The sequence below is a fragment of the Camelus dromedarius genome, chromosome 3, assembly GCF_036321535.1.
Source record: "Camelus dromedarius isolate mCamDro1 chromosome 3, mCamDro1.pat, whole genome shotgun sequence".
Classification (NCBI taxonomy): domain Eukaryota; kingdom Metazoa; phylum Chordata; class Mammalia; order Artiodactyla; family Camelidae; genus Camelus; species Camelus dromedarius.
In genome coordinates this window covers 59,500,324-59,513,191 of record NC_087438.1, presented here as the reverse complement: position 1 = coordinate 59,513,191, position 12,868 = coordinate 59,500,324, and the positions used below count along the sequence as shown (strand labels likewise).

Sequence of the window (12,868 nt, the reverse complement as noted above, 5' to 3'; positions counted from 1 at the left end):
GAAGGTCTGTGTTTTAAAATAGCACTAAAACAAAGTAACTACAGAGTTTTGGCAAGGGCTTCAACTATTTATAGAACTAAGTAAGGCATAGTAAATAGTGCCACAGTACCCAGTTCTCCCTTGCCATAACCCCAAACTTGTGAGAAGCACTGTAATTATATTTTTCTACTTTAAAAAAAAAAAAATCACAGTAGCCATTATCAGTTTAACCATACGGAAGCTCAGCCTGAGATTTCTTTTTTAAATGCATAGTTTTGATTTTCAGCAGCTGCACTGGGTCTTTAATCATATATTATCTTTATGAAGCCTTTTTCTAACATATGTTAATTGGCTGTTTTCTGTGACAAATTATGAGCTCTTACTTTGATGAGGTTCAATTGCAATCATGTTGGAGTCGAGTACGTAGAGTTTCCACCCCTGCTGGCTCCTCAAACCACTACAAACATCCGCACGTCACTGCAGTGCTGAGTAATGGCAGGATTTGGGCTGGCTGATTTTGCTACAGATTTTTTTTTTCCACAGGATATTTTCAGCTTCTTTGTACTAAATCTGTTGCAGGGTTTGCCCTTTTTAGCAGAAGCATGCTCTAAAATTAACATCAAATCTTATTGGAGATTACTATAATACAGTGAGAAATATTTCATGATACAACACCCCCGCGTCTGTTTCACCCACTAAAAGTTTAATACATTTGTTGGACAGTTTGTAGAAGACAGTCAGTGGTGAGGTTGGTGTTTTCTAAGTCATCAGCATTTTGTAATAAAGATTTTGAATTTTCCTCTTTTGAGGAGAACGGTTATTTATTGAGTAGCTGATCAAGGGTGTATTTAGCTATCATAAAGAAGGCACATGCTCTTTTTCTCTAGGTGTTGCCAAACATCAGTATGCTAAAGACCCCACTGTATTTTCTTTTTTCTTTGCAGTTAACATCTGTTGATGAAGTAATAAAAAGAATTGTGTGTTCCATCAAGGTTAGTGTCCTAAGAGATGCGTAACATACATTCCAGTCCTCTATCCTAACGTCAGTTTTTAATGTATGATTAGCATGAACAGATATGTTCTAATCCACCTGCTCTGAGGACTGTAACAGAGAGCCTGCATCAGAAACCAACAGATAATCTGTGAGAGCTATCGTTAGAATAGATATAAAAATAGAGTGCATTCGTTTACATTCTCAGGAAAGTAGTCAGGGCAATGTCCTGCAGAAACTGTGTCAAACACCAGTCATGTTGGGATTAATTTAATTATGGTTCTGCCTTGACATCCAAGGTGGAGGATCTGTAAACTGAGGATCTCCAAAGCGAGGGGTCAAATTTCCGTACAGGTATTGGAGTTTAGAATAAGATGAGCCAGATGTGAACAGGAGCTACTCCTCACGAGGCTGTTTTTAATCAGCCGTTTCCCTGGAGTAGCTCACAGTCAATGAGCTCTAAATCCTGAGGCTACCTGCGCATATAGGAAGGCCTGGGAACATCATTACAGAACTTACAATTGAGCTTATGTGAAAAAATTAGAGCAGAAATTAAGGGTAAGAAAGGTTACCTTCAGAAGTCTTACTTTGATACTGCTGTTTCAGAGGGCCTTAAAGAGGTTATTTCAAATGTTAGAGCGTTGGTTCAGTGCAGAGCGTAGCTCCCTTCCAAATGTTAGCAAAAAGGAATATCAGACTCAACTAAATGCAGATACTGCTCTATTAAAAGATCATTGTAAATAAGCCAAGTGAAAAGTTATTATAGATTTATGTTAGCCCGAACTGTTTAAACACATGTATTATTTTGAGAAGGTACATGTGCGTTGTTTCATCCGGAGTAAATAAATGTAAAGTTTTTTGTTGTTTTTTTTAATGAATAGCACGACGGCTAGAGAGAATGGCTTCAGGCGTCCTGAGTGATACCTCCGTGTGACCGTGAAGTCATTTGATGTACTGTCTTGAGCTAGTGTACGCAAGGAAACTTGGTTCCACTTGATGGGACACATATACTTAATTGGCCTTAAGAAAATAAACCAAGGTAAAGAATGATGTGTAAATGAAACAGAGAACTTGGCATTTGACTGTATGGAAGCCCGTGAGCCATGTGGCTTAATTGGGGCCAGTTGGGATCATTTAATGATTGCTGTCAGAAGATCAGATTTAATTCTCCTTATAAGAAGACCACAGTGGGATAGAGTTAAACAAATTGTCATCAGAGGTTTCAGACGAACAAAGCCTTAATTAGGTTGATTATGATGCTGTAAAGGAGATGAAGAGAAACAGAAAAATTGATGAATCACTGGGTTCCATGTTGAACCATATATAATAGCGGTATCAAATATCTGTATTTTGAGAGATAATGATGATGGCATTTTGAGTATTATATGGATATGAGCATGGAAAGTTTTTATGTAAACTTTCTAAATTTCTAAAGTTTAGCTACAGACAAAAAATAAATGAAATTCAATGTAAATAGCAGATGATTTGTCAAGTACAGTCTTCTTAATGTAGAACAAAAACATTAACAGGAGACAACAGTATTTCTTCTCATTTCAAGGTCATCTTTAAATGTTAAATAAATTGGGAAAGTAAATAATAGGGGCAAATTATTTTCAAGGACATAATTTTCAATTATTGAACAAAGTATTTGAATACAGAATAAAACAAAATCTTTACTTAGAATGTCCTTTTAACCATTTACATCACAATCCTAACGATAGTGTGATTATTTACGAGTGATAATATTCAGGACTACTCAGATGTCTTAAAATGTACTCTTACTGTTTTACCTGCATATTGTGAAAGACTAAAATGTGTTTTTCCCATTTGCTGCAGTTTTGCAGGAAAATACTCCCTCTGTACAAACATACAGACACAGACACACACATTTACACATACACAAATGTATCAGGGTGAAAACTGTGTGCAATACACACAGGCTTTTGAGAACAAAATTTTATAGAATATTTCCATTTCAATAATGAATATGATATATTAAAGATTAAGAAAACCATGAACATAAGATTTTTTCCTGAAAGAATCATGAGATGCCTGAGAGTTTAGACTTCTGTCGTCATGAGATGAAAATGTGTAGCAGCATCTCGCATTTCAAGCCTCGCTTGCTTTGAAGGCTGACAGTTTTGTTTCTGATGTTGGTGTTGTGTAGTGCTTAACTTGCTTTGTTCAATACCAGCAACAAAAATCCAGCTGCATGTGCTTATTGAGAGGTTACAGCTGGGGAACAGAACCCACTCTGTAATGCTAAATAGTAGCTCTTGCTTGGTGATGAGGACAGTGCCGGATTTACCTTTGTGGGGAGCTTTGCACGTCACTCAGTGGCCTTTGAAAGAAAACGTGGCGGCTGTGCTGTTGCGAAAAATTAGGAAAACAAAGACATGATTAAACCCTGAATTAATTGCTAAATATGATGTGGAAAGACTAAAAACTGTGGTGTGGTTGGATAGCACGAGGCTTTTGACATATTTAGACCATTTCGAGTTTATTTCAGCATGGGGATTGAGGGATGCTGTTTAAGCTCCAGTGTGAAAAAAATGTCAAAGGGAAAAATCTACCATGGATAACCGTGACAGGAAAGCTGTGCTTCCCGTGTGTTTATTAAACTGTTTATAATGCAGTGCAAAGCAGTTGTTCGAAGGTATTCATCTCCTAAATTCTAGAACTGTGTAAATAAAATGGCTTGTATCAGTGACAATGGCAGGGTAGGCCCACTTGTTAAATTAATTGCAGGGGTTTTCAAAACGAGTTCCTTTTTAGCCTTATTATATTTCTGACATACATTTCATCTCCTTTTGTCCTTGGGGAAAGATATTAAAGTAGGACTAGAAGCATTAATGTAGAGTTTTCAGCAGCCGTGGTCATTGGGAAAATTGATATATTTCCCTAGTTATTTCTACTTTTGCAGCCTGAAGCTCTTCCATGACTGATACTTAAAAGAAACTTCTTAATTTTTATAACCCTGTAAATTTTTTCTTCACATAATGATTATTGTTAATGGATAAATGAAGCGTTACCTTTACAAGTCATTCATCATCATCTCTGCAAAGTGAGGTCTTCATGGTATATGTAAGGACTATGATTCACTTGACAACCTTACTTACTTGTAACTTTCAATTTATGCCTCAAAACTGAAGCAGTCTTACAAGTAGTGAGCCATGTTCCCAGTACTACTGTGTACCCAGCCCTTCACGTACAGTATGACATTTAATGATCATAGCCATCCTGCAGGTGGAGAAGTACCTTCCCAACTGTTTTCAGGGCAAGGGAACAGTGGATCCAAGGGATTAAATCATCAGTCTGTAATCTCTCAGCTTCTAAGTACCAAGCTAGAGTTTAGACCCTGAGCTTCCTGACTCCAAAATCCATTTAGCTTCCACTTCTCAGTATAAATTAGCCTTTTCCATACATGAGATGCTATATATAATGAAAGATTAAGTGAGGTTATCAGCCTATCTGTATAAATAAAAATATGAAAAGTGTTCTCAGTGGTCATTAAAAATAGCAACTGAAGAAAGTACCTGAGAGATAAAAATATTAATGAATTAATTCATTAATCAACTGGTAATTATTAGCTACTGCTGTCTGCCTGGCATGAGGGTAGAAACTGAGAATGCAAAAGTGAGACGAAACAGACGTGGCCCACAGTTGTTGAGGAAGATGGCAGACAGTTTCAATCATGAGAAGTGCTACGAAGGAGGACATGGTGCTGTGAGTCCTTAAAGGGAAATTTGATGTGATCAGTAAAGTCTGGAGTGCTTCCTGAGGAGGTGAAACTGAAGCTGAGTCAGAAAGGAAGGGAAGAAGTTAAGGAGGCACAGAGAGGAAGGAGGAGCATTCCAGGCAGAGGGAATTGCATATGCAGATACCCTGTGGTAGGAATGAGCATGGCAGGTGTAAGGAATTGAAAGACAGTTGACATTATTTGTTATTCGTCTGTGTGATATTATGTTACTGAGACTTGAAGAAAACTCAGAATTCATCATATTAACACTAAATTGGAATAAATTGAGAAAATAACTTCGTTTGACATGATGGTATTTATCCACTGGGCAAGAATGGGTAATTTTTTTACCCTTAAGAGGATGACTTAGCTATATGTCTTTAGAATGCACTCAGCTTGCATTCATAGCTAGGGTAATATAACATTCTGTATAATTCTTGGCAAGCTTAGAGAGAAATGGAGCGACTTTCAGGACCAAGGAAATACTCCCTAACTCGTAAGATGTCACGTAGTCAAGTAACAATAAGATTAATAATTACTATAGCTTTTGAAGTTCAGAATACTTCTTTAAAGAAAAAAGTTAAAGTTCTCCTTGTTCCTTTTAACCAAAATTTAATTATATGCCTCATATGTCTTTCAAACATATCATAAAGTAGAAGGTTAAGTGTATCTAGATGCATCATAATGAGCAAAGTTTTCCACTTAAAATAATAATGAATCATTTAATTGTTTGAGTTAGTAATACCAGGCTTGCAGCACCTAGGCTTATGATCATTTTGGTCCCTTACTAAGTATCCAGCTTGTATTTATTTAACTGTATAATTTCTTGTGTGATATAACGTGCTTGGTTTTCAGCCTTGAGTTTCTAGAAAACACTGTATGAAGGTGCTAGTATTAGTGAAAATGTGAGTCAATGGAAAAGCTATTTGCTAATACAAGTAAAAGAAAACCAGAATTCTTTCTTTGCAAACTGACATCACATATTTTAGTGTTTTATCATTATTCATAGGCTGTTTTTATTTAAGTGACTGCACTGTGCTTATTGTAGCAAAATACATGCTTTGCAAAGACAAGTTTAGCAGCAGAGAATTAATTTCTTCCCACATCTTTTAATGTGGCGTGGCAGTCTCACTCTAAGATCAAAACACATAACTGAAGGTTATGTTTAATTTCTAAATCAAAGTGTTGTGGGAAGATGATTGAAATCTGAAGATGACTCAGATCCACTTGATATGTGGTTTTCTTCCTACAGAAACCTTAGGGTAGACTGCCATTTCCATGTTTGAAAGAACCTAATAGTGACGGGATTAAAATAAATAGTTTCACTATATACTGAAAGTTTATGTTAGTTACTTTGGTTCTTAATCTGAGTTTTTTTTTAAAGAAATTTGAAAACTTCAATAACATAGGAATCTCTCCCTTCTCAACCCCGTATATCTTTTTTTTTTTTTTAAATATGGGGGCAAAGAAGTAATCCATGTACTTTCCCAACAAACTTTGATTTTTTTGATTCGTGATTCTTTTTTTTTTTTTAACCAAAGAACATAATTTATCCATTTGGGTCTTTGCCTGTATAGAATCTTCTTCTGCCTCCAGAGGGTGAATGGAGATTGCATGGCCCTGTTAGCTGTGTCAGATGTTGCTGGTGAGGCATGGTAAATGGTAATTGTAGTGTATCTCCTACCTCACCAAAATCAACTTCTTTTTCTTATTTGTATTTCTTAAAGAAGTCATACAAAATACTAAGCTAGAGCTGTGAAATGGAATTTTTTTTTTCTCAGGTGTTTTAAAAATAGGAGTTAGAAATGTTCCCCTGTCTGGATTTCTCTCATTGTCCCTTATCTGAACCTCTCAAAGGCCTCTGTGTGTGGGGTGTGCAGCACAGTGCACTCAGACAGTGCTGCTCAGAGAAGGAAGTGAAGAGTTTTGGTTCCCATTTTACACTTCTGGAACAGTTTAGGGAAGGAAGCACCTTTACACCTTTTATTGTTCGTGGTTGCTGACATCATATCCTTCCCTGACCAGTCTGTGCGTGTTTCCTGCCATTCTGTCAAGATTCTTCTGTGTTACTGGGAGGGATTTGTGGGAGGGAGGAAGAGAGCGAGAAAGAGTGTTGGGGAGGGTGGGGGGGGGTGTCACTCAAGGGAACTTGTTTGTAGAGGAGAGAGCCGGGGTGGGAGAAGGATCTTTAGCATCTGTCCGCAAGAAATTCTTCTCTCCTTGGGTCTCAAACCACGTTGCCTTCATCCATCTGCTTATGCCAAACTCAAAGTGAACAGAAGCCTGCCATAATGAAGTTCCCCTTTTTAGTAAGCAGCCTGATTTTATTTTTCTTATATTTAGGATGGCAAAAAAGAAAAAAAGTGCAGAAGACTATAGCTCTATAGAGTGTAACTGTGGTAGAGTATTTCTCTTTCTTTCTTTCTTTTTTAATTACTGATTGTTCCTCTGTAACTCTGTCATTTTCCAAGAATGCTTCTTTCATGTGGAAAGAAGTAGCGGCAAGGCTGCTGGAATTATTTTAAGCTTATGGTTGATTGTACATAATGAAAGTTCTCAGCATAACTTGAAATCTACTATGTGTAGTTTAGCTATTATATTCTTCTCTTCATATACCTACAGGACAGTTTTTCAGATTACTAAAGTTATATAATCTCTTTTTCAGCCTCTCTAGGCCTCCTACAAATTAATGCTTGAAACTGACCTTACAATATAATTTTTGCATAAAAATCAGTTTAGAAAAATAGTTATGCTAAAAAAACAGCTGCTGAGCTATTGTTGACCTTCCTAACTCTTTGCATTTTTACTGACAACCTTGAACCATAGTGACCCATAATCAAATATTCTAAGCCGAGTGTTCTAAGACATGTTTTACTTTGTGAAAACAGTCTCATTATCTAACTCTGTATATGTACTGAATCTTATCAAATTTTGCATTTCAAAAATGTTCAAAAGGCAACACACTTCACAAAATAATTCATTTTTTACAGAAAACAAGAGAAGTTTAATCTTACTGATATTTAAACTTGCATCTCTCCACATGACCTTACATATTTCGAAAAGGAAAATATACTTAATGGCAATTTTTAATATATCATAACTGTTTTATATATATACAAACTGAGACATAGCAATTCCTTCTGGCAGAATATTTCCCATCGTGTTTTAAGAATTAAAAAAGAAAATCCTTGCTCTGCTTTTTTGAAGAAGTGTCTCTCATTTCAAAGCTGTGAAATGTGGGGTGGCGATGGAGGGGAAACTCTCCTAAGTTTGGTTTGTCAGGAGCTCTGTCTATCTGGGGAGCCTTTTCTCCAGGGATGTTTCTCTGCTTGTTTGGTTATTTGTATTTTGAAATCAGGATCCGTAGAGGTTCTCATCTTCCCCGCCTCGTCCCACACTCTAATCTGCTCACGCTGACCTTCCACCTTAAAGTGAGTAAGCGCTTAGGCAGGCATAGTCCTGTAAGCCGATAGTGCCACCGGCCTCAGCTAAATGACAGAAAGGAAATTGTCCCATATGCGTTTGCTGTGGATTCATGGGTTGGCTTTTCTGTGGTAAAGGAAGCCTCTTTGTCTCTTTGGGGTCTTGCCCACGCGTGGGAAATACCACCGTAACATGCTGCTTGCTTCTAAGGTAAGACTCTTAGGAAACAGGAAAGTTATCCAGTTGAGTGATATTTAAGACTGTTACTAAAGATAGACAGATGGATACTGTTTGGCAATAGTGAATGTAGTATGCAGTTGTGCTTACTGCATTTTTCATATTTTAACATATCTTACAGCTAATTTTTTCCTGCATATTTGTCAAATGTGTGTTATTTGTATAACTCTCGAACTCCGAACTATTTCCAGCATTTAAAATGACCACTGGAGCAATAGTATTTGATGAGTAGTGTGTGGTCATGGTATTACTCAACATATATACATATTCTCAAAGGCAGAACTGAGCTGCAATTTAATAGAAGGGGTTGGGCAAAAGAGAATGGATGGTCTTAGTATTTAAGTAGCACTTAATCCACCAAAACTAATTATATCATAATAGCTTCTGCAATTAGATAATCACAGAAAACTTAAATTAAAAAAAAAAAGTTTACTCAAGGTGATAAAGAATTTAGAAATTAAATTAAAGAAATCAAAAGACAGCTGATGATCAGACCAAGTGTGTAACAGTTCCAATTCCTGTTCCAATAACATTGAATTAGAGCCAAATAATCTAATAAATAGCCAGGGCATTGGCTTAGCATTACATAATACATGTGGGAATTTATCAGGTCAGTTCTCAGACACCACACTAAAATAAACAGGGAAACTCTGAGCAGTGTGTAAAGCAGTTGCATTCTTTGACAGAAGACAGGATAGAATAATTGAAGCTGTTGCTTGCAAATGAAGAAGCCATTGTGGAATGCCTTCTTGTTAACTTCCACATTTCACAGCAATTCACTTTCATTACGTTCAAATATTTTCAGATATAATTTAAAACAAAGTGAAATAAATACTTTTAATACTCTGGGTTCTCTGGGTTGATTTTATATTATTGATGATCACTTCCTCCATTTTAATTCATGGCTTAAAGATATACAGTATATAGCAAGCTTCTGTAATTTTGTATCTTACTCCCCAAAGAGATATGATATGTCTTTTAAAAATATTTAAATTTAGAGGACTGATGGCTTATTATAAAAAATATAGTTATAAATGGAATGATACGCTAATTTTTCACCCTTTCTTTTGTATGAATGATTATCTTTCTTGATTCTTGTACTCAAGATACAGCTTAAGGGCTTTCAAAAGGGAAGAGAGATCTCACTGTTGATAGCTGCTTGTTATGTGAGATTCAGTATTCCACATTATTTTTACAGTGTTCTCATAGCAGTGACTTTTTAAAAATAAGATTAAAGGATTTAGATTTAAATTAGTTGACATTTACATATATCAAATAGCACTTTCATAATAGTCCATCCTATTTGCATAACGAGGGACGTTATCACCTCTGCTGTCAAAACATGAGATTGTTTTCCCTTCAGAAATGAATTAGCTGCCCTACTTAGCATACACAGGTACATAAAGGTTCATTAACTCTCTGATTTAGGTAATTTTTCATAACAGAAGGGTGAAAATAGTCACCTAATTTCATTAAAAATACTAAGAAACTCTTTGCAAAAGACATTTCAAGTGTTGGGCTTTAAAGCATAGTTTTCATCATTTAAATGACTTGTTAAATTACTTACGAGGTTATTTTAATTATAAAAAACAGCTCATTCCTACTTGATATGCTCCTGCATGTGGTATATACCGTGTACTTTTAATAAGTACTTATTTTTATTCATTTGATTGGCTTACTTCCAGAGAGTTTTATTTTTTAAAAATTAGATTATAATAGGTGTTATGAAACTGACTTGCTATTAAAGTGGTGTTTAATTTTTCCTTTTTGTTCAGCAGGAACGAATGCAGGAATTTGGGAACTGAGCAGTGCAAGTGCTGAAGAAGGAGATTTGTTTGGAGGAAACAGGAAAGAGAAAGAAAAGGAAGGAAAAAATACATAATTTCAGGGACGAGAGAGAGAAGAAAAACGGGGACTATGGGGAGAAAAAAGATTCAGATTACGAGGATTATGGATGAACGTAACAGACAGGTGAGTGGGGTAAACTCTTTTTGTATTATTATTTACATGGATCATTTATTACATTCCCCCCTACCAGGTATATATTACAGGTACTGAAAACATTTTGATCTTAGAAACATCCATTAAGAGAAGTTTTAGTGAATTTAATGTGGCCAGTTTAAGTGTTAACAGTCTCTTATATGTAAAGGAAAAAAATTACCCTGTTTGTTAGAAATACACTTTACCACCTTCCTGATTATTCTCTTTTTACTTCAACGTGAATGTTAAGTGGGAGCTACATTTGTGTGACATGAATAGCTTAATAATTAAGAGTTAATACGCATAACGTTGCTACACTGCACGCATCATCAAACAAAGATATTCTTATGTTCATGGGAACGAGGCCTTTTGTGGTCATCCATTTAAAGGTTTGTAACATAGGCTAAATGTCCTGTATAAAAATGGCTTTCATTCTATTCACAGTGAAAAAGACTTTGAAGTACATCCAAAATATTTGACCTTGTGCTAACAACAACAAAGAAAACACCCTCCAAAAATATTAGTACCTTCCAGCATATAGGCAAGAACTATTAGTTAGTCCATATCATTTTCTTTAAACCCTGAATTTTATAAACCTAGAGGCAGATGATGTTATAATTTTTTCCGAGAACTCCAGGGACACCTATATGATACAATTGATCTGTTCTAAAGACATTATACATCCAAATGCTCTATTCAACAGATACTTGTATATTATGAATATCTGTGCTTGACTCTTTTTCTTCACACTCGGGGAGAGTGGATTTCGTTAAGCGATGTAAGAATAGCTGGGTGGTTTGTATGCCTTCTACTGTTAAATATCAAAGAATGGTCCCTCAGAGCTACTACAGTACTGCCCCATCTCGACCACTGCAGACGGATAATGGGACCTACAGCACAGGCTTTCCTTGACCATGGGAGAGGAGAGCATTTTCCTGTTGCCCATTTACACGAGGGAAAGCTGAGAGGCCAGCCTTGGGGACACCTCACCAGACAGTAATTTCCCTCAAATAAAGGCACTCTATCTCTCCTACTGTGCCTTCCTATCTTCCTGGACCTGCAAATGAGACTAGGACTGATTTGTGGCTTAAAATTTTTTGTTGCTACCCATGTATAAATTACAATGAATAGAAGTTGTTGTTTATGCCATCAAGGCCACTATGCCATTAAGAGGTAAAAAAAAAACTTCTTAGATTTTCAGGTTTTACTCCCTTAAAGTATTATATTTGAGGTACATATGACAAACTATTTTTGGCTGAAAATTGATCTAGAGAGTCAAAAATGCTAAGATTTACGATGGGTTCTTTCAGTATTTTCCTGCACATTGTTTATTGCTATGGGTCAGGCCAAAAAGCAGTAATTCTGTCAATATAAAGCCACTTTTGGTGGGGAGGTGGTAATAGCTCAAGTAGTAGAGCACACACTTAGCATACACGAGGTCCTGAGTTCAATCCCCAGTACCTCTGTTAAGAAAAATAATTAAATAAATAAACCTAATTACCTCCTCCCCCCAAAAAACTAAAAATAATAATAAGTGAATTAAAAAACACTGTATTTTTTAATTGAATCATAGCTTGAAATTGGAATTAAGACAGAAACATTGATCATCATACCACTGAGCTTTTAGACCCTGTTGTTTGGACTAGCACCTGTTTTGGGTGAAGTCAAAAATTATATGAATTATCACCTTCACTTCATGAATAAAGCCAAGTTGTTTTTAGATTCATGAAATTTATGGTATCTTCCTTTCTCTTACAAAGACAAAAGAAAGTTTTTGCAGGTTGAATTCATGAGCTTTCATTATGCTTTATAAAAGAACGTAAACTCACACAGGCATGTAAGAATTTTAACTCCGTACTTCTGAGCTAATAATTGAACACTTTTTCTTAATTGAAATATAGTTGCATCTACAGTCGCTGTTACTGTCACCCATGTTAGAAATCCTAATAACTTAGCAGAAAAATTATTTAAATTCAGTATAATCTTATCTTTTTTTAATCTTGAAGAATTCCTTGATTTTATTCTATAGAATTTAGGGTCTGTGTAGTCTTTTTTCCTCTGGTCTTTAGGTTCAGTTGGCCTTTTAATTCAGTACTCTTAAATGGGATTAGTAAAATTGAAAGCTTTCATATTTTAATATGTTGAAATACATATTATTTTAAATGGCTATTGATAATCTTAAACAGCCACCTTACTTATAAATACTTGTCATGCACGCCTCTCATCTACTACAAGTGTCATCATCCTAAGAGCCATTTGGGAGAAAGCCTAAAAGATGTGGGTCACTTCACCACCAGCAAACCTGCAACAGCATGTAATGTGAAGTGAGGACGCTTCCCGAACCTAGGCTCCCTTTAAAGTATGTGTTCACGTGTTGAAAAGAAAAACGTTAACTGCTTTGCCCTTTTTGAAGCTTCCCCCACTGCAGACTCCCTAAGAGAACCTCACACGATGGCTCACTGTCATCTTTTCTTAATAGCAGTAAAAGCCTGCCCTGCCATTGCAGGTGTTTATTTGAC

The 12,868-nt window shown here is 36.0% G+C and overlaps 1 protein-coding gene across 23 annotated transcripts in view; it reads left to right on the top strand.

The window, feature by feature from the left end:
* The window catches only part of MEF2C (myocyte enhancer factor 2C), a 160,419-nt gene that overhangs the window by 60,449 nt on the left and 87,102 nt on the right, over window positions 1–12,868 (top strand). For 12 of the 23 annotated variants that reach the window (XM_031447986.2, XM_031447912.2, XM_064482260.1 and 9 more), the window contains one exon: window positions 10,145–10,340. In XM_031447986.2, the coding sequence (XP_031303846.1) occupies window positions 10,287–10,340 (54 nt within the window). In that variant the 5' untranslated portion in view covers window positions 10,145–10,286. Of the gene's footprint in view, window positions 1–923; window positions 972–6,854; window positions 7,019–7,831; window positions 8,343–10,144; window positions 10,341–12,868 lie in introns of those variants that run through there. The other 11 variants (XM_010992498.3, XM_031447936.2, XM_010992496.3 and 8 more) reach the window with 7 other exon arrangements.